The sequence below is a fragment of the Camelina sativa genome, chromosome 7, assembly GCF_030686135.1.
Source record: "Camelina sativa cultivar CO46 ecotype springtype chromosome 7, ASM3068613v1".
NCBI classification, from domain to species: Eukaryota; Viridiplantae; Streptophyta; class Magnoliopsida; order Brassicales; family Brassicaceae; genus Camelina; species Camelina sativa.
This window is the reverse complement of record NC_141886.1, coordinates 3,409,514-3,429,027: the sequence shown is the minus strand read 5'-3', so window position 1 is coordinate 3,429,027 and position 19,514 is coordinate 3,409,514. Positions and strand designations below refer to the sequence as shown.

General features: G+C 33.3%; 5 protein-coding genes and 1 pseudogene across 6 annotated transcripts; 1 reads left to right on the top strand and 5 right to left on the bottom strand.

Moving 5' to 3' along the window:
• Nucleotides 1–665: 665 nt before the first annotated feature.
• On the bottom strand, nt 666–1,205 carry LOC109125389 (cysteine proteinase inhibitor 5 pseudogene; annotated as a pseudogene). The gene has a single exon (XR_015560668.1). The product of XR_015560668.1 is annotated as a cysteine proteinase inhibitor 5 pseudogene (transcript).
• Nucleotides 1,206–2,589: 1,384 nt separating this feature from the next.
• On the top strand, nt 2,590–4,105 carry LOC109125388 (uncharacterized). The gene is made up of 2 exons (XM_087458274.1): nt 2,590–2,599; nt 3,912–4,105. The coding sequence occupies exons 1-2, from the start codon at nt 2,590–2,592 to the stop codon at nt 4,103–4,105; spliced, it is 204 nt and encodes a 67-aa protein (XP_087314400.1).
• Nucleotides 4,106–4,302: 197 nt separating this feature from the next.
• LOC104700176 (uncharacterized) lies at nt 4,303–5,245 on the bottom strand. The gene is made up of 2 exons (XM_010415644.3): nt 4,818–5,245; nt 4,303–4,713 (listed from the first exon to the last, which is right to left on the bottom strand). The coding sequence occupies exons 1-2, from the start codon at nt 5,118–5,120 to the stop codon at nt 4,474–4,476; spliced, it is 543 nt and encodes a 180-aa protein (XP_010413946.1). The 5' UTR covers nt 5,121–5,245; the 3' UTR covers nt 4,303–4,473.
• A 1,012-nt stretch (nt 5,246–6,257) lies between these two features.
• Nucleotides 6,258–6,662, bottom strand: LOC109125566 (uncharacterized). The gene has a single exon (XM_019227424.2). The coding sequence runs from the start codon at nt 6,638–6,640 to the stop codon at nt 6,440–6,442; it is 201 nt and encodes a 66-aa protein (XP_019082969.1). The 5' UTR covers nt 6,641–6,662; the 3' UTR covers nt 6,258–6,439.
• A 1,340-nt stretch (nt 6,663–8,002) lies between these two features.
• LOC104700175 (high mobility group B protein 15-like) lies at nt 8,003–10,803 on the bottom strand. Its single transcript, XM_010415642.3, has 8 exons — nt 10,306–10,803; nt 10,033–10,218; nt 9,850–9,928; nt 9,586–9,748; nt 9,247–9,482; nt 8,952–9,138; nt 8,459–8,610; nt 8,003–8,348 (listed from the first exon to the last, which is right to left on the bottom strand). Exons 2-8 carry the CDS (start codon nt 10,155–10,157, stop codon nt 8,277–8,279), a joined length of 1,014 nt encoding a protein of 337 aa, XP_010413944.1. The 5' UTR covers nt 10,158–10,218; nt 10,306–10,803; the 3' UTR covers nt 8,003–8,276.
• Nucleotides 10,804–14,066: 3,263 nt separating this feature from the next.
• On the bottom strand, nt 14,067–14,633 carry LOC147940791 (uncharacterized). The gene has a single exon (XM_087458273.1). The coding sequence runs from the start codon at nt 14,631–14,633 to the stop codon at nt 14,067–14,069; it is 567 nt and encodes a 188-aa protein (XP_087314399.1).
• Nucleotides 14,634–19,514: the final 4,881 nt, after the last annotated feature.

Below are 19,514 nucleotides of genomic sequence, written 5' to 3'. Positions count from 1 at the left end.
ATTAATGTAAACAATGCATAGAAATGTCAAGATTTCTGTTTAACTTTACATTGCCGCAACAAACACGTAACTCATGTCCGAATTCTTTTCTCCTTATTTTTCCTGTGGCCAATAAACTTGACAATAACACAAAGAAAGAAACACAGTCTTACAGAACTGTAAAATACATATTGAATCATTGATAAATATTGAGAACATGTTTTTTTTTTGAAATATTAGAATCCTAAGTCTTTTCATTTCTGGGTTTTATTGCAAGTAAAGTCTTTACAAAGAGCTTTGGCGACTAAAGACTCTTAAGCAAAAATTACAGGTTTATCTCGTCAATCATATGAGTTATTTTTTATTTTTTTCTACCTTGTCAAAATTTGAGGAGAAAAAGAAAATTCCAATCAAAACTTTTAGAAGGCAAAATGTGGATGTGAGATTTGCAAAAGACAATACAAATAATGTAAAAACAATAAAGATCGGAATGGTAATAGCGTTTAAGAAATAAAAGTTCCATACTATATGGCATTTATATAAAAAATATTTGTAGACTAGGAATTTCGGTTTAGAATGTTTGTTAGAAGTTAACAAAAGGCATATCAAATTAATTAATCGCATATATTATGTATGGTTATAATATAGTATCACCGCCCATAGATAAAACCAGTAGATGTCAAGACTTGTTCAAATATCATTTCTTCAGATCTTCCATTTCATGAAATTTGAACATAATATACAGAAATGAACTTTTCCTCTGTTTATGTTTAACTTCTTCGATATATTTAAAAAATATGTAGGTTACATGCATGTAAACTTGTCAAAGGAAACAACCACTAATTCATAATGACTGGCTTGAAGGAAGTGAGATTCATTGATTTCAGCCACGGCTTCTCCAATACTACCGCCACGTAGTTTTTGCACTGGCCGTCGTCCTCAATATTAGCCGCCACTAGTAGCCGGTAATTTACACGAGAGACTACCTGTGACTCACCGCGAACAACTTTCATGAACTTCAGTCCCGATTTGGTTTGTTTGTCGTACATAGAGACTGCGACTTCGCCAATATGTAAGATGTGAGGATCCTTAACGTGTTTAATGGGAGTCCAGCTGACGAGCGCCACCACCACAATTACGTGAAGAGGGAGGAGGACGAGAGAGAGGATAAGAAGGAAGATTATCTTGTTCATATTGTTGTGTAATTAAGAAACTGTTAGAGCTTGTTTTTGCTAAATAGCTGTGAGAGGCTGAGGGCTTTTGAGGGGCTTTTATAGTTGTGTGACTTCCAGATTTATTTATTGAATTATCTCTAATATACTTGGCATAATACGTAAGTGAGACAAGTTAATTATTAGTTGAAACATCGAATAACATTTATGGAAATGTATTCAAAGATATATAATTAAATACATTTAGGAGAAAGATATTAATCACATTTCTGAAATTGAAAACTTATTAGTTGGTGAGAAACGAATATTTTCATTTTATCTGATAAAATCATAAAATATTACACAGTATAAACTATAAATACAAACTTCAAATGCAAATTTACGAAAGAAATCAAACTCCTCTAAAACTAAAAGTACCGTATATGAATAACAAATAGTTTCTATCACAATTTAAAAAAATAGAAACCATATTAGTTGGTGACAAACAAATAATTTCATTTTTTTGGAAAATATTCTACAAATTACATAATACAAACTTCAAAGTTCAAAACTTCAAACGCACTTCGTAATACCATATTCTTCTACTGTCGTCTGCCATTTACGTACGGTACAATTAATTAACGAGTGAGTTTTGTTAAATGTATAAAATCATTATATTAATAAAAGAATGTTGTTGATTCCACGTCAATTATATTCATATTATATTACGAAGAACAAACCAACTAATTTTACGAGTTAAGAAAACCAATCAAAACATAATTTAGCTTGTAGTTGGCACAGCTAGCATACTGTTTTTGTATCGGATAAGAAAAGTATAATTCTGTCTTTTATTCGTTAATTCTTCATCAGTTTATCGATCGAGTAGCTAGTTTGTTGCAAACTTGCGATGATAACAAAACCTTTAATAAAACTTTTAAGACGTGAAACTAATTTTTTAATCACTTAAGGAAGAAAATAGTAAGATACACCAACTCTGTATGCTAAAAAAAGGAAAGAAACATAACAATATTGTCTCCCATCTCCTTTATTATTTAAAGCTTCATAATCCTTCATGTGTTCCTCACACAACAACAAAAATCCAATCTTTTAATATATAAATTCGAGTCCTTTAAATATATATATATATATGGGTGTCTTATATAATATGAGAAGGTTTTTCTCAACTTTTGTTCAGAAGATAATACTCGACGTGTTATATATCCGACACATGTACTCATTTGTTGTATGGATCTATTAACAAAACTCATTAGTAGTTTGAACCTAATTAATTACAGGCCATAAAACCAAAAAAAACTTGGTTTGGTTTTTTATAAAGTTTAGTTTTCAAATCAACCTATTACCACACAAACACCTTCTCTTTCAGACTATAGTGAAAACTAAAACACTTACTTTCATAAGTTCTTTCCTTCTTAATCGGCTACCTCAATTCCAAGATAAAATGGTTACAGGCAAGTTGTACAGCATAATAATTTTATAATGTAGGATAATAGAAAATAATTTACGAAAATCACATGTTAGAAATAAGCTATGAGAATATAAAATATTTTTAAATTACTTAATTACAAATTTATTTGATATTAATTTTTATTTTGATGCAAAGACAATAAAGAATGTGATTTCATAATATACATTTCTCTTTACATTATCTATTTTGCTTCACATAATATTTTTAAAAAGATAACTAATCCTTTGATGATTAAATAATTTAAAAATATAGATTATAAGATTGTTAATATATATATATATATATATATATATATATATTATGAAAGATGGCCAACTCTCTCCATCTGAGTGACACATCAGCAGTGGAGAGAGTGACATCTATGTATGCTCATTAAAATCAAAGAAACCTATTTATGTATTTTTTTTTATATCACAAAAACAGTTTCAATATTTACATAAAAAATTTAGAGAGGTTTATAACATGTTCCAAGAAAGTAGATGCATCACCAAAAGACAAAAAAGACATCGGGATTGAATCAAAGAGCCACTTCTTCTTCTCGGCGTAAACCATGAATCTATGGATATATGGTTTAGGAGTTACAATTTTGTCAATAGTTTGAATAGTTGCAGCAGTGATAGAGATATTTGTTAATATTGTAGAGAAATTCATGAAAGTTTGTCCCTGAAAAAAATATTTTTTTTGAAGAAGATTGAAAAAAATATCAAATGGAAGATAATTGAATAAAATTGTAAAATATTGGTTTAGCAAAATACAGAGACAAAGAGGAAAGGGTTTTCATATTCTAATATTTAGAAGTTGTCAAATAGAAAATTAAACAAAATTCTTATATTAAAAAAAATTCTAAAGTTATATTCAAGAAATTAAAGAGCTAACATGAAAGGAAGATGTTTATCATAATTATATCTATTAAAGAGTTAACCAAGCTGCAATTTTGATAAATTAAAATGTTAGTATTTCATAGTATATAACTGAGAAGCTAAAAAACTCTTTGTTACAAAATATTCATCCTTAGATCAAGCTTTCATTTGGAATATTTTTTAAGAAATTTTAGACAAGAATTGTAGAATGTTTAAGCTCTCAAAACAAAGTTGTCCATGCATGTATCTAATAATTCAATTGCAAAATGAAAAAACCTATTTAAAGTATTAATAAAAATCACAGTCAAAATCATATTTTTCAAGATTTATACAATTAAAAAATAGATAAACTCTACACAAAAAACCAAATTAGTAGCAAAATTGTTTAAAAAACAGTAAGCTATAAGCCCGTGCATAGCGCGGGTATTCATCTAGTGTCTAAGAAATTAATGAAGGCTATAATTATGTATGTGACTCTTATTATGGTGTTCTTCACGTTTGCAATACTCAAGACCAATGCACAAGAAATAATAATAAGTTATGACGCTCTCGGTCAAGATCATGCATGGGGATGTAGTCCAAAGTATCCTAATTTACCAGCTTGTCAGAAACAAAGGGTCAATCCCTAGTTTCAAACAATGGAGTTTGATCCGAACTGTGTTTATATTTTTATGGTGTTAATGTGATGAGTGATCATTAATATTTATATGTATGTGTCATATATACATTAATATAAAATAAAAAGTATCACCAAGTACAAACACGTTTATGCTGGACGAAAAAGAAACTCTCATATTTCTAATTTTTCTTCAGTTAGTCGCATCAATTGAATCGCTTACTCTATATAAAAAGCAATTTTCAACAAGGTTTAGCAGCTCTAGTTTCTTGGTATCACACGACCTTACAGGCTTACACGACACTGAACTGACGAGAAACCAAAAACACTAGTCATTTATATGGATCCATAAACTAATAAAGTATATAAATTAACTTAAGATCAAACTAATCCTCCCTTTGCGTACTTCACAGTCCATTCTCGTGCAACTTTCACGTAAGCATTCCGGTCTTTCCCGTACAGTCTCGCGGCATGATTGCGAACCAAAAACGGTTCAACCGGGTTCGATAAAATCGAACATATAGAAAGCAGTACCACTTTGATGGTCAACGCTGATGACCACCCTGATCTCAATATATCAACAAAGATTTCTCCTCTTTGGCTTATATTAGGATGAAACATCTGGACGCAGTAAAAAAAAAAACACACGAAATTTTAAACCGGAAACCAAACATTACCTAACTATAGCCACTATTACTTAAACCGGTTATCTCATTTTTGGCTACCTTGGTCTTGAATGTGATTTTGGGTGGTTCAAAAGGATATTTTGTTGGGATGTGAACGGAGAGGGCGAACACTCCTTTTTCATAAGGGCACCCCGTCGGGCCGTTGATGGTAGCTTCCCACCGGAAAACATTTTCTGGCGAAGGTAACCAAGAGCTTACGTGGACCTTTAGGATGTGATCTTCTTCTTGAAATTCGTTCCACAATCTTTTCTCCGATAATTTTGAGACGGTGGCCGGAGATATTTTACCGGAGTTCCTGGTGGTGAAGAATCTACCAAACTTTAAGCCTCGGAAACAAATCATTTTCTTATCTTCTGTGTTTGAGAGATTAAACTTAGAGAGAAATGGATCAGAGAGAGACTATATATGTTTTGCTAGATTATAGTAATATTCATCTCTTCGTTACTTGAGCTGATATTTATATTTTTCTTGAGTATTTCTTTTATTTACTTATACGACAGAAATTTACAAATGAATAATATAGTGCTAAGTCGAATCATGTATTTACAACAACTTTAAAGAGTTTAAGAAAACAATGATGTATACGTTGAATGTTATTATTATTTTACATATGCATGGTGAAATCTAGCTAGCTAGAAGAAAATTCAGGAAGTTTTTGTTTTTGACGTCAAAATTTCACAAAAACCAATAAACATTCATTTTGATTGGTTATGAATAAAGGAATCAAGACTTTCTGCTTAATATATTTTGTTTTCTTTTCTTTTAGTTGGTGACGTTTTGATAATGCATTGCGGAATTATTAAGTTCAAAAAAAGCATGTGCGAATTATCAAGACATCAACACGTTTTTATCTTTAAGTAAACACAAAAACAGAAACCTTGAACTGACACTTTACTATTAAAATCTGATTAACCAATATGATTACAATCTACGTATATAGTGATCTTAAAGAGAGAGAGAGAGAGAGAGAGAGAGAGAGAGAGAGAGAGAGAGAGAGAGAGAGAGAGAGAGAGAGAGAGAGGGAAACAAGTATAAATAAAGCTGTGTGTATATGTATAATTTTATGGCCTAGCTTTCATCCTTTGGAAGTAATTTGGTTATAGGGGTCTAAAAATGAAATGCTATTTGTAGTATTCCGAGACCACTTATTGCTATCATTTAGACAAATTTAGCTACAGCCAAAAGATCAAAATCATAGAGATAGATAGTTTTATCGCACTAATAGTCGACGAGAGCCGGCTATTTTTTCTAGGTTTCGTATTTTATAAAGATATCAATAATTGAATTCATACATTCATACTTAGGTTGGAGCAAATAATCAAAGATGTACGCGTTAACTTTAAATAATTATGACGTGATTCAGTTGACGGTGGTCTATTATTTTACCAAAATTCCACTAATTAAATGTAACAAAATTAATTTGCAATCGAAGATAATTACTTGGAGCAGGTAACAAGCTGTATTGGTGAAACTTTCTAATTTTTATTTAAAACAAATAATGTAATATATGACACATGTACATATATATAGAAATTAATGATATCACTTTTCCTTCACATATAAACACCATAAATTTAAAGTAAACATTTGGGTATAAACAGTAAACGATACTGTTTTATAATAAACAGAACTTGAAAAAGTATAACTCCGCATATTTGAAACTAAGGATTGACCTTTTCTTTCTGACAAGCTGGTAAATTAGGATACTTTGGACTACATCCCCATGCATGATCTTGAGCGAGAGCGTCATAGCTTATTATCACTTCTTGTGCATTGGTCTTGAGTGTTGCAAATGTGAAGAACACCATAATAAGAGCCACATATATAATTATAGCCTTCATTAATTTCTTAGACATACCCATATCTTTTTTTTCTTTTTTTTTGTTGATAGAATGATTGGATTCTTTTTGTCTTCTTGTTTTTAGTGTGAGGAACATGAAAGGATTATTGAAGCTTTAAATAATCAAGGAGATGGGAGACAATATTGTTAGTTTTTTTTTTTTTTTGAAAAAGACAATATTGTTAGTTTCTTTGTTTTTTTAGCATATACAGATTTGGTGTATCCTTCTGAAACAATCATATATTGTTATTTTACTGGTTTTCTCGGTATACATAACATATTACGCAGAGGAGATCGAGGAAACCAACTAATTTTATAAGGTAAGAAAACCAATTAAACATATTTTGGCTGTAATTGGAAAATGGCAAAGTAACATTCAGAAAAACAGAAGTATAACTCTGCCTTTTTTTTTCGTTAAAGTGTTTCAGTTTTGTTCAACTTTTCATCGAATAGTTTGTTGCAAACTTGCGATGATAGCAAGATCTTTAACTAAAAGTTTTGATATCTCTTAAGACGTGAAACTAATTTTTAATTACGTACGTAGTAAAATAACAATATCAATATTTTAGAAGGATACACATACACCAAATCTGTATGCTAAAAAAAGAAAGAAACATAACAATATTGTTTCCCATCTCTTTTATTATTTAAAGGATAGGTAATATCATTAATTTGTATGTACATGTGTCTAATTACATTATTTGTTACATTACATTATATGCTTTAGATAAAAAGTATGCAGTTTCACCAAGTTATACAACTTGTGTGTTTTATTTATAAACGACAAGAAATTATTATCTATTTTAATTTTCAACATACAGGAAAGCAGAAAAGAGTCAGAAACAAATTTAAAAATAAATCAAATTAGAAATGTTGCTCTAGTTTAATACGTGAATTTTCCTATTAAAAAAAAATCCTAATCCTACTATATTAATTGGGGAGTACAAATATGAAACTAACCTTCAAATGTGTAAAAAATTACGTTCGCTTGCCATTAGAAAATTTTAATTAATTAATTATTAATAAGCAGCAAAAAATTGTTAACTGATCAAATTAACTTAAATCTACAAAATAAATAAAATCTATTCAAATTTAAACTAATTTGTAATTGAAAAGAAAAAATATTATTTAAAAAATTAACAGCTAAGATTTTAAAAATCTAATCGAATAAAATCTATATCAGTTCTGTTTAACAGCTTAAATTTTAAAAATTAATAAATAACATAATAACAAAATAAATTATTAAAAAATTTCACCAAAAAAAAAGTTCAGCCTGCGGTTTTCCGCAGGTTGGTAGCTAGTTCTCTATTTAAAATGATTAACATTTAGAAAGTTAGAAGCATTTACGCGTTATGTTGTAGTAACTAATTTAGACGTAATTCAGTTTTTAGTTACAGTAATTTGGTTTTTATAGCTCGGTTAAAAGGAACAAAATTGAAACGCTACAACAAACCCTAAAGCCTAAGTATATATTGTGCTAGAAGTAACCTATCTAAAGCTATATCATGTTTCAAAACCAATATGTACTATAAGGAAAAGAGTACAAGCAAAACTGTTCCAACTGAGCTTCTCATGGTTGTGATCAGTGATGATCCATCTGAGACGTGCCCATCAAGTCATCTTCAAAGAGGGCTTGGTTGTGATCAGTGATGAGCTTCTCATGGTTGTGATCTTCCATTTTCTCTGCTACAGGGCGGTTTATCCTCCACTACTTCCATCCCTTTGTTAATCTATTCAAAATCAAAGCCTGAGCTTAGAAATCAAGATTATACTGTAGACGATATTGCCTAAAGCTATATGCAAATTACAAACGTTAAAATGTGATGTCAATGTTATATACCGCTTTTTCCTCTGCATTGAGCTTCTCTTGGGTAACTGTGTTGAGTAGAGGAGACTGGGGATACAGAACTCCTTGCAGCTTCTCTGATCCGATTGTAACAGTAACAAAATAACCACTATCAAATATTCCATCCAACACTCCAGTCACAGGAACTGCACAAGAAGATGAGACACATAAATATTCAACTTTCTAAGCAGCATGAGAACATAACAATATATGGCAGAGAAGGTAACGTGTTTTGCAAAAGAAAAAAAAAACAGATAAAGAGAGAAACTATATAATGAGAATTGGCTGCTTTCAAGGTGATGTTCAAACTACACCAATGACGATAAAGTTGCAGCAATGATTCAGCTAATAGCCTAAGACCTATATCGGTTGGTTTCCCTGAGCAAGGAGTACATCTAGGGGTTTGACTCTATAAAGTAACATGTCTGAAACTCATGTGTTCAACCCTGTGTAATAACAAAAAATAGAGAATAAGAGCTCTGCTCACCGGCCACCATCAAGTCACTGGCTTTCTCCATATGAGTCGTTTGCTCAGCCCAAAGAGACAGATCTTCCACTTCGGAATCAGAATAGTATTCCTCATCTTCATTTTCCTCCGATTCTTGCATTAGAACATCAGCTTCAGTGTTCTCCTTGGGAAGCCATTGTTGCAGCGGCAAAGCATCAATAATAATCTAATTTATGTTGATCATAAAGATACACTTATCAGGAAGAATGGTCAATGAAGGTCTAGAATTTAGACAATGAAAGCCAGATCTTAACATAGTGTTGATATTGTATACCTCTATTTTCTTCTGTTTAATGGCCTTGTCCCACTGAATGCGTTTTGTTTTAAAAAGCTCTTGAGGGTTGGCTTTATCAGTCAAAGTGTTGGGGAAAATATCATAGCTCTGTCTCTGTAGGTCTTGAGTAACTCTGTTCTCTGTAGACTCATACAAAACTCCTTCCAGGTTCCATGATCCCATTGTGAAAGTAACAAGATAACCACTCTCATTTTTTCCATACACAAATCCGGTCACTGAAAAAAAAAGAGAAGAAAGGCTCATTTTTCGTAAGTCAAATCTTTGAAGAAATGGATGATCTCGTAATTATGAAGTAGCAAGTAAGTCAAATGTGCATACATAGAGGAAACAGGCCACGAGCTTTGAAGAAGTAGATGATCTCGTAGTTGTGAAGTAGCGAGTAGTAGAGTCTGCGCATATGTAGGATAAAGATGGGGTTTCGTTGTGACTTGGGGAAGTTAAACGTATCAAATACATCCTTCCATCTCTGTTCTCTAACTATCTGCAAAACACACAAACAAAGTTTAATCTTTCTGTAGATTACATGAAGATTTCTAGACTTCTAAATCACATGACCATGAAGATTGTTTACATGTTTGTTACCTGTTCGATTCCACCACGTGAAGTAACCTCGCAAAAAACCTTATGCAAGTCCATATCCTCAAATCTTACCTTCGGAATCCTAAAATCATGTATAAATAAAAATTCAGCAATGGACATTGGGGACTGATGATGGCAATAAAAGTGTTGTAACTATATATATCTTTATATCAAAAAGAATCTTACCAAAATTTTGTACCCATTTGAGAGTGTAAGTTTGACAATGTAGACATGAAGAGATCCTTGTCAGCCACGACTTGCTCGTAAGTTGCAAGAGGAGATGGGTAAACCCGGAGCATATTACCCCTCATTGATACTGAGCATGGATCAAGATTGGAGCTTGATACAACTCCCAGAACCGTCTTTTACTTCCTACACACGCCAAGAGAAATCAAGAGATTAAGAGAAGAGGGTAATTAAGCACTTAATTGTAGCTGTTCAAAAACCACAAAATCTTACTTCTGCGTTTAGAGGCAAAACGTCGAACATGTCATGTTCATAAAATAACCATTCCCAAGAACACAATTTTGACAATTTTAACAATATCAAAAAACAGAGTTTTAAAATCTAAGAAGAGAGACAGTAACCGACGTTTGGATTCTTCTTTAATAACAAGAACTGATCAAAAACAACAGATTCAATCGATGTAACAAAAGTACTCTTTACAAGATTCATAGCAAGATACATCTCTCTCTCTCTGTCTCTCTCTTGAACACAAACCAAGAACCGAGAACGAGAAGATGAAAGATCCCATTTTTCGGAAACAATAAGAGAAGCCCAGAACCGAAACAGAGAGTGGCGTCACCTTCCCTTACTAACACAGTTGGCGACTTTAGTCTTCGACTCTCTCGCTCGAGCGAGTGTTTGAAAAAAAATCGAAGCTTTAATGGAAGAGCAATGAAGATAATGCGTAATTAATTAATAATCTATAGACTCTGGTTTATTAAACTGGGCCGTACTTCTATAGTTAACAGTCAAAGCCCATTAATATGACACTGAATCTCATACCTCGTTTTTTTTGGGTGAAAATTGAAATTCATAAGTCAAAAAATACATATTTTCATTTCAATTAAATTTATAAGCAAGCGATAAACCCACTTTTTCTTTCTACACACACGTTCATAAACCACTTTTTCAATTTGAGTGTTTTCACTATAATGTTTTTTGAAATTAAAAAATAGCATCCTTAAAGTCAAATATTTATATAGGGTTTCGCCTTTTTATATTGAAAAACTGTGAGCTTCAGTCACGGTAAAGCCGATTTTAGTTGAAAGTAGGTGTACGTTTTTTTCTTTAGTTTGTGTAATATATATATCATCGCGGAACAATTTTTAAAAGTTTTAACTTTGAAGTTTTTGAATCAAATTAGATAATATGTTATATATGTGAATAATACACCCATATTTGATATCTGGCACAAGCGTATAATTTGTGTTGTGGTAGTACAGCTAGTAGATATCTAATTTATGAAGAATTATAATTCATTATTTTCTTTACCAAAATATATATTTATAGTTACCCAAATACTATATCTTTTAATAAATAATATAAGTGAAACACTAAGAATAAATCCATCGGATATACTCTATATATAGAGGATCAGAAGAATAAAAATAATAAAAAAATGAGAAAATGTAGAGAGATGAAAAAGAAGTGTCTTTGCCCAGAACTATTAAGACACCAAATCTACAACTGTCTTTATTTTATTGGTTAGATAAATTAAAAAATAGTTAAATAATTAAATTAAATTAAAATATTATTAATTAATTCTTTTGACATCCAAATGGATGTATAACCATGGGATTACCCTAAGACATCTTCGTGTACCATATTGTCAAACTTCGTGTACTATATCATAATTGTCTTTCTCTTAAGCTTTCACCTAATTTTCTTTCGAAGTCTTTATTGTTTTAAAGCTTGTTTTAAGAACTCAAAGGTTGAATGAAAGAACACTTTTCTTTATCGCTTAAGAAAATTATCTCAAAACTTCAGCTCTCTCAATCTCTCTCTCTTAAAACCTCAAAGTTATGTCACATCCTGACATCTCCTTTTATACTAAAACCTTTCTCCTAATCCCACTAGGAAACTACTAATGTTAGATAACTCCTTACATCCTTGATTCTTATCCCTTAACCATAGTTCGGAGAGATAAGGATTATCCTTTTCTTCAAGTTGACTTCACGCTTAAACCAACATTCTCCCTTCTAAGCTTGAAGTCTTGTTGGTTCATGTCTTCCACTCCGATGAGGTTCCTCATTTCCTTGTACTTAGTTCTTCCCAAAGCCTTTGTTAAAATGTCAGCTTTTTGCTCTTCCCCATGTACATGTTCAACTTCGACTTGGCCGTTCTCAACACACTCTCGAATGAAATGAAACCTTGTGTGAATATGCTTGCTCCGACCATGGAATACCGGGTTCCTAGTAAGAGCGATTGCGGACTGGTTGTCTATTCGAATCACAACCCTTTCACACGGTAACTCGTTGATCTCACTGAGGAGTTCTTGGAGCCAAATGGCATGTCTCGCTGCCTCGGTAGCAGCCATGAACTCTGTTTCACATGACGACAACGCCACTGTGTCTTGTTTTTGAGAACACCATGTGATCAAACTACCATCGAGATAGAACACATGTCCTGTTATGCTTCTGCCATCATCCGGGTCTACATTGTGGCTGCTGTCACTGTACCCAACAAGCTTCATACCTAGTGAGGAGGACCTCTTGAAAAACAAGCCAAGTGTAGTAGTACCTCTAAGATACCTTAGGCAATGTTTCATGGACACTCTGTGTGACTCCTTAGGATGTTGCATATAATGACTTAGAACCCCTACACAATATGATAGGTCAGGCCGTGTATGTAACAGGTATCGAAGAGACCCTATGATCCTTCTGTAACTCGTTCCATCAATATCTTTTTCTTTTAACGCCTTTGATAGCTTTAGGCCTTCCTCCATTGGTGTGTGCGTCGGGTTACAGTCTTTCATTCCAGCTTCCTTCAGGATCTTCAACGCATACCTCTCTTGACTCAAAGTTATCCCTTCCTGAGTTTGACACACTTCTATTCCAAGATAGTATGTTAACTTTCCCAAATCACTCATCTCGAATTTTGATGCCATCTCCCTCTTGAAGCTCTCTATGATCTTTAAACTTGTTCCTGAGACAAATATATCATCAACATAAACTGCAACGAGAATAACTTCATCATTAACCTTCTTTCGGTAAACCGATGGCTCCTTTGAACACCTTTTGAACTGCAATTCTTTAAGAACTTGGTTGAGTTTCTCGTTCCACGCTCTCGGTGCCTGTCGCAGACCGTACAAAGCCTTGTGGAGCTTGTAGACCTTGTCCTCACTCCCTTCTAACACGAAACCCTCTGGTTGTGATACGTAGACTGTTTCTTTTAACACACCATTGAGAAACACTGTTTTGACATCAAGATGGTGTATTTCCCATCCCCTAGACGCAGCAAGACTAATAAGGAGACAGATAGTTTTGATTCGTGCAACTGGAGCAAATACATCCTCAAAATCTATTCCATACTTCTGCACATATCCCTTGGCCACAAGTCTAGCCTTGTATTTGTTTATGGTGCCATCCGAATTTCTTTTGAGCTTAAAAACCCATTTTAGACCTATAGGCTTAGTTCCATGTGGAAGTTCAACCAGATCCCAAGTTCGATTCTTGGTGATTGAGTGTATCTCTTCTTTGCAGGCTTGTAACCAGTTTTTCGATTCCTTTGCTTCATTGAAGTTCATCGGCTCGTTGTCCAAACACATTAGCAATTTCTCTGCTTCTTCTTCAGCGAGTAACACGTAATCGTTTAGATATTTCGGCTTTGTGATCATTCGACCAGACCTCCTTAGTATAGGTTGTCCTTCACCAGTTTCCTCTTCCTCATCTTCCACTTTGCCTCCGTTGTCACTATCATCCGATTCAGACTCTGCAACTTCTTGTTTTTCGATAGCATCATGCTCTGGACACTTTGAGGCATAGTGTCCAAACTTATCGCATTGAAAGCACTCAATCTCGGAAAGGTCTCTTGGTCCATTAAATCTTCCACGACCTCTTCCCCTGAACCGACCTCTGCGACCTCTACCTTGATACCCTCCATAGTATCCTCCATTGAATTCACGATTTGCAGGTGGTGCCACTTGAGTCTCCGAGTTTGCATACATTAATTTGCTTTGATCCTCTTGTGCCTCTTCTTCCTCGGTGATACGCTCTTCATATGTCCTCGAAACTTGTCTTGTTGAGATCCAATACTTGCTCAAGCGATGCAACAATGTGGATATACTTCTTACGAGGAAGAGTTTTAAGAAATTTCTTAACAAGTTTGGGTTCCTTGATGTCTTCTCCTATAGCAGCTGACTTCGATGAGATTTCAGATAACTTCCCAACGAAGTCATCAATGGATTCTGCATCCTTCATTTTAAGTCGGTCAAACTCTGCCATTAAGGTTTGTAACCTAGCTTCTTTGACTCGATCTGCTCCGACATGCCTCATCTTGATAGCTTCCCAAACCTTCTTTGCATTATCGAGTTCACCGACTTGAAGAATAAGGGCTTCGGGAATGGATTGAAATAGTAAAGCCATAGCCATATCGTTGAGATCAGCATCATCGTCTTCCGCTTCTATAACATCCCAAACCTTGTTTACTTTAAGGAGAATTTTCATCCGCATAGCCCAAACAGTGTAGTTGCTTGCAGTTAACATTGGACACTTGATCGAAGATGGTCCACCTCCATCTTTCTGTTTGCTTGAAGTAGCTTCGACGTCTTCATTCTTTGCCATCGTTTAAACCTCTGCTCTGATACCAAATATTGTTTTAAAGCTTGTTTTAAGAACTCAAAGATTGAATCAAAGAACACCTTTCTTTATCGCTTAAGAAAATTATCTCAAAACTTAAGCTCTCTCAATCTCTCTCTCTTAAAACCTCAAAGTTATGTCACATCCTGACATCTCTTTTTATACTAAAACCTTTCTCATAATCCCACTAAGAAACTATTAATATTAGATAACTCCTAACATCCTTGATCCTTATCCCTTAACCATAATTCGGAAAGATAAGGATTATCCTTTTCTTCAAGTTGACTTCACGCTTAAGCCAACAGTCTTGGTTTTTCGCCCACGAAGACTAAGATTCTAATGTTTTTGCACAGGTATGTTTGTTTGAAAATTATCGATCACATATACATTACTCTAATGCTTTTATAAAGTGATTTTCTTAACCCAAAAAGTATTACCAATTTGGATATTTGGTATGACCAAACCACGAAACATGTACGTATGTAAACCACGTCTTTAACATAAAGAAAAAAAAGAGTGTGTATTACTTAGTTTCAAAATTAAATCCTACACATCGTTTTTTTACTTGATGTCATCATTAAAACTTAAAAAAAAAAACTGAATAATTTGTATATATATGTTTTTTTTTTCTTCTGGAAAACTAGTTACACTTACACATGTAAACCGAATTAAATATCTTCAGAGTTAATTAGAAAAGAATCCAGTACGGTATAGGTCTAGTCTACCAACTCATTTAAGTTTTCTGATAGATTTGTTTGGATTAGAATAGTTCAGCTTTTTGTTCGTTTGTTTTAAAAGACATATTTATTAGTTCAGCTTATCTAGATTCAATATAAACCTCGTAAGATTGAAATATATAATTCACTTTTACGAGTACAAGTGAATAATCATGTCTTAAAATACTAAAAAGAAATGAAGGGAAACCATCCATATTTGTCAAGATGAGAATATGATGGGTGAGTTAACAGTTGTTAAGTATGTAATATGAGTGGCTATAATAAATTATTGAGAAATTAGCATCGTTAATCCATATAAAATATGTAGTTGAAATAATTGGCCAAAAAGGTCATACTTATTCGGATCAAAGCATGAGTGAGTAGCAAGCAGTTGGAACAATTACACTGAGATTCCAAAACCGTAATCTTCTCATGGGCTGTGAAAATGAAAGCTAACAAAAATAAATACTACAAAATAAGGTAGGCCAACGACATCACCCAACCTCTCCAGCCAGTAAATTTATTGCAATATAAATAGATACAAAATTTAATTACAAACCAACTATATATAATACAATAATAACTTGAAGGTAATTAATATGAAATTTTGAGTCTTTTCATATTCCATATACTGTAGTTTACGAAATGTTTATATTGTTTGTTTGTCATACACGATTTCGTAGATAAAGGTATAGGATGGATTGTATTCTATTTTAGAAACAATTACAGGGCTCCCATAAATAGTCTATCAAATTCAGACCCATGCAGAACTGAAGATGTTGCGGTGAATAATGATTATACACTAATTAAAATGTTTTAACACCTTCAATTCTAACGTGTTTTAACAATTCTAAGAATAGTATATTTTTTCTCTGGTAATTTTTAATTCCTGATTCTTTTAGTGAAATAAGAAACGTTAAACTCGGTAATTTTCTAAATTAAAATTAAATCCAGTTCGTTTTAGTTTCTTATAAGTTATATCAATGGAGTATTAATGTTTTGAATTAAAAGTAGCAATCTTATCTTCATTAGTTCCTTTTTCTTTTAAGTTGCCGCCCTTATCTTTTATGCATTTATGGTGATTGGTGGCATTATGTCCGTTGCTCAATCCTTTAAAAGTTTTTCCTAATTTCCAACTGTACATATATGTCAACTTCTCCCGTTACAAAACATTGATAATTGGCAAGAATAAACCAATACTAATAATTTAAAATAGATAAATTAATACTAAACAACAAATTTATTTCAATGAAATTCTTTTAAATAGACATTGATCACGCCATTTGTTGCGGCGACCAAAGCTTTCATTTTCTTTTAGTTGCAAGTGGCTGTAATTTCTTTATGAGAAAACAAATATCAATATGATAAGTTTGAATTGTTACAAAATAAAAATTAAACACAGTACGAATATGTGTGAATGCAACCAACAAATCAACTTTTGATTTGGCGTCAAATATTCAAAGAGCAAAGTGCTGCACTTCAATTTCAATATGATGTTTAATTTCTTGAATTTGTTATCTTTGGTTTAATTTATATCCAAATAACTTCACAGACAGACCTGAGCTATAGGGGAAACCACTAAAATCAAAGATATAAAAAGTTTTTTTATTTAGAAATAAAAGATTTTTTTTGTTGGATATGTATAAGGGCTCAAATATAAAAAGATTTTGTAGTTAAATGTATACTCGTAATTGCCGGACCGGCAGGTCCAATCTACAGGGGAAGCTACTGAAGCCAAACATGTAAAAGATTTTTCTATTTATAAATAAAAAGTTTTTTTTTGGTTGAATATGCATAAGGGCTCAGATGTAAAAAGCTTTAAAATAAAGTTGTGATCTTCTATATAAAACCTAAAAAGACACATTTTTGAATTTTTGCGTAGTGCACTCATGATTGTCGGGCCGGCACTGTTCACACGCCACTGTAGGATTGAATATTCTTCACTGAGATAGAATGCTAGAAAGAGTATGTTATATATGCAAAGCTTACCATCATTGGAGTGAAATAGAGGAAAGAAGTAAATGAATTTGGAACTTGACGCAGTCTTTGTTTCCAAAGAAATAGTACAAAATTGTTGACTTTGGGGTCTTCTCTCTTTTTTCTTAAAATGTTGATGATTTAAGAGACACGAACTCGACAGGAGTGATTGGGAGATAATCACATGTGTTTTGATGTCATAAATCCAGAGAGAAAAGATGAAACGTCGAAGTTGGGCGGATTTGATTGATAATCCATTCCATAATATATATTGGGGTTTAATCAAAAATCATAATCATGTTTACTTCTTCATCTATATAGCTTCCCATTTGCTATGTTATATCAACATCTTACTCATGTTTGTCTTCCACTTTCCTCCACTCAACTAAAGATGCCTGTGTGTTACGACTTGCGTATATATCTCTTTGGTTCATTAATGTTACAATACGTAGAATCAAAGCGGTTGCCGTTACTTTATACTATTACCATCATGGGCATCATTTTGAGAATACGTTCTACTATATTAAATTTATTGATCTATATCTAACAGATTTTAAGTAAATTGTTATGAAAGTAACATGTTATGAAAGTAAATTGTAATCTATAGTATCATTTTTTGTTGTTTTAACCAATATTGTATTTAAATCACTTAACATACCTTCCTTTACCAACCACACTATACAAAATAGCTAGGTCGACATTATTGATCAAGGAGGATACGAGACCACTGCAGTAAGGTCGAGTATCCGTACGACTGTCCGTACCAATGTCCGTACGAGTCACTACTAATGGACTACGGTTCATGTAAGTGAATAAGAACAGAGGCCTTTATAATATCAAGACAGATTGGAGAAAGAAAAGGATCGAGAAGAGAGGGAGTTACAGGGTGTCTTAGAAAGAAGTCACATGTTATCTAGGTTGACGAGACCGACGAGTCAAACAAGGATCACAGGTCACTCTTATCATAGACGTTATGCAGAGCAAAGCCACTTTATGTCCCTGTCCTTTTTAATGTCTTTGTAACCGCTATATGCTGTAGTTGGTCAATATATGACATATAACATACATGGTAAACAATCTAATTAAGCATTCTATTCTTTGTGTTCATTCTCTTTTACTTTCTGTACTATTCTACTTTCACAATTCTTACATGGTATCAAAGCTAGGTTGTTGATTCTTAACAACCCAACTCTTCTATCTATTCTCTCTCTCTCGTTCGTGACTACTCTTATTCTCTTCTTGTTTCATACTTAAATCTCTCTGTTTTTCACTCATTCTGAAAATTTGCTCAACGATCCATACCATTTGAACATGGAAAACTCAAAACCTCTTGTGCTACCTACTGTTCTTAAGGGAGGAAACTACCTCTTGTGGTCAAGAACCACCAAAACTGCACTTTGTGGACGTGGACTCTGGAGTCACATCGAAGGAACCAGAGGACCAACGAAGGCCACCAAAGAAGATGGTAAAGAAACCATCAAAGAAGAAGAGGAGGCAGCTAAACTCGAAGAAGAAGTTAAATGGTTTCAAGAAGATCAGATTGTTCTCTCCATACTCCAAAACTCGCTTGAGGCTCCTATTCTCGAAGCTTACTCATATTGTGAGACTGCTAGTGAGTTATGGGAAACTCTCAAAAATGTTTTTGGCAACATCTCCAATCTCACTCGAGTCTTTGAAGTCAAGAAGGCTATCAATGATTTAACTCAAGAGGATATGGAGTTCAACAAACATTTCGGGAAGTTTAGGTCTTTGTGGGAAGAATTTGAAATGCTTAGACCAAACACCATGGATTCTGTGGTTCTTAACGAGAGAAGGGAACAGGACAAGGTCTTTGCTCTTCTTCTTACTCTGAATCCAACGTTTAACGATCTCATAAAGCATATCCTGAGGTCGGATAAACTGCCAAGTCTTGATGATGTCTGCTCCCAGATTCAGAAGGAACATGGTTCATTGGGTCTCTTTAGCGAGAAAGGAGAACTCTCGATGGCAAACAAAGGGGCTTATCGACCTGAGGAGAAAATATCAAAAGGGGGTGTGAACACTGCAAGTGAAAGAATCACACCAAGGACAAGTGCTGGTTCCTGCATCCTCATCTCAAACCAAACATCACGAACAAGGAGCCAAGAGCTAATATAACACAAGTCAAGGCCGAGTAGAGTGTAGCAGGCACATC

Bases quoted from the DNA above. Each gene is read 5' to 3' on its own strand.
- LOC104700175 (XM_010415642.3), bottom strand. From the start codon at position 10,157: ATGAGGGGTAATATGCTCCGGGTTTACCCATCTCCTCTTGCAACTTAC. The intron at 9,139-9,246 runs GTATACAATATC...AACATAAATTAG, and splicing joins TTAAACAGAAGAAAATAGAG to ATTATTATTGATGCTTTGCC. The intron at 8,349-8,458 runs GTATATAACATT...GATTTTGAATAG, and splicing joins TCAATGCAGAGGAAAAAGCG to ATTAACAAAGGGATGGAAGT.
- LOC109125566 (XM_019227424.2), bottom strand. From the start codon at position 6,640: ATGGGTATGTCTAAGAAATTAATGAAGGCTATAATTATATATGTGGCT.
- LOC104700176 (XM_010415644.3), bottom strand. From the start codon at position 5,120: ATGATTTGTTTCCGAGGCTTAAAGTTTGGTAGATTCTTCACCACCAGG. The intron at 4,714-4,817 runs GTAGCCAAAAAT...TACTGCGTCCAG, and splicing joins AAATCACATTCAAGACCAAG to ATGTTTCATCCTAATATAAG.
- LOC147940791 (XM_087458273.1), bottom strand. From the start codon at position 14,633: ATGGCAAAGAATGAAGACGTCGAAGCTACTTCAAGCAAACAGAAAGAT.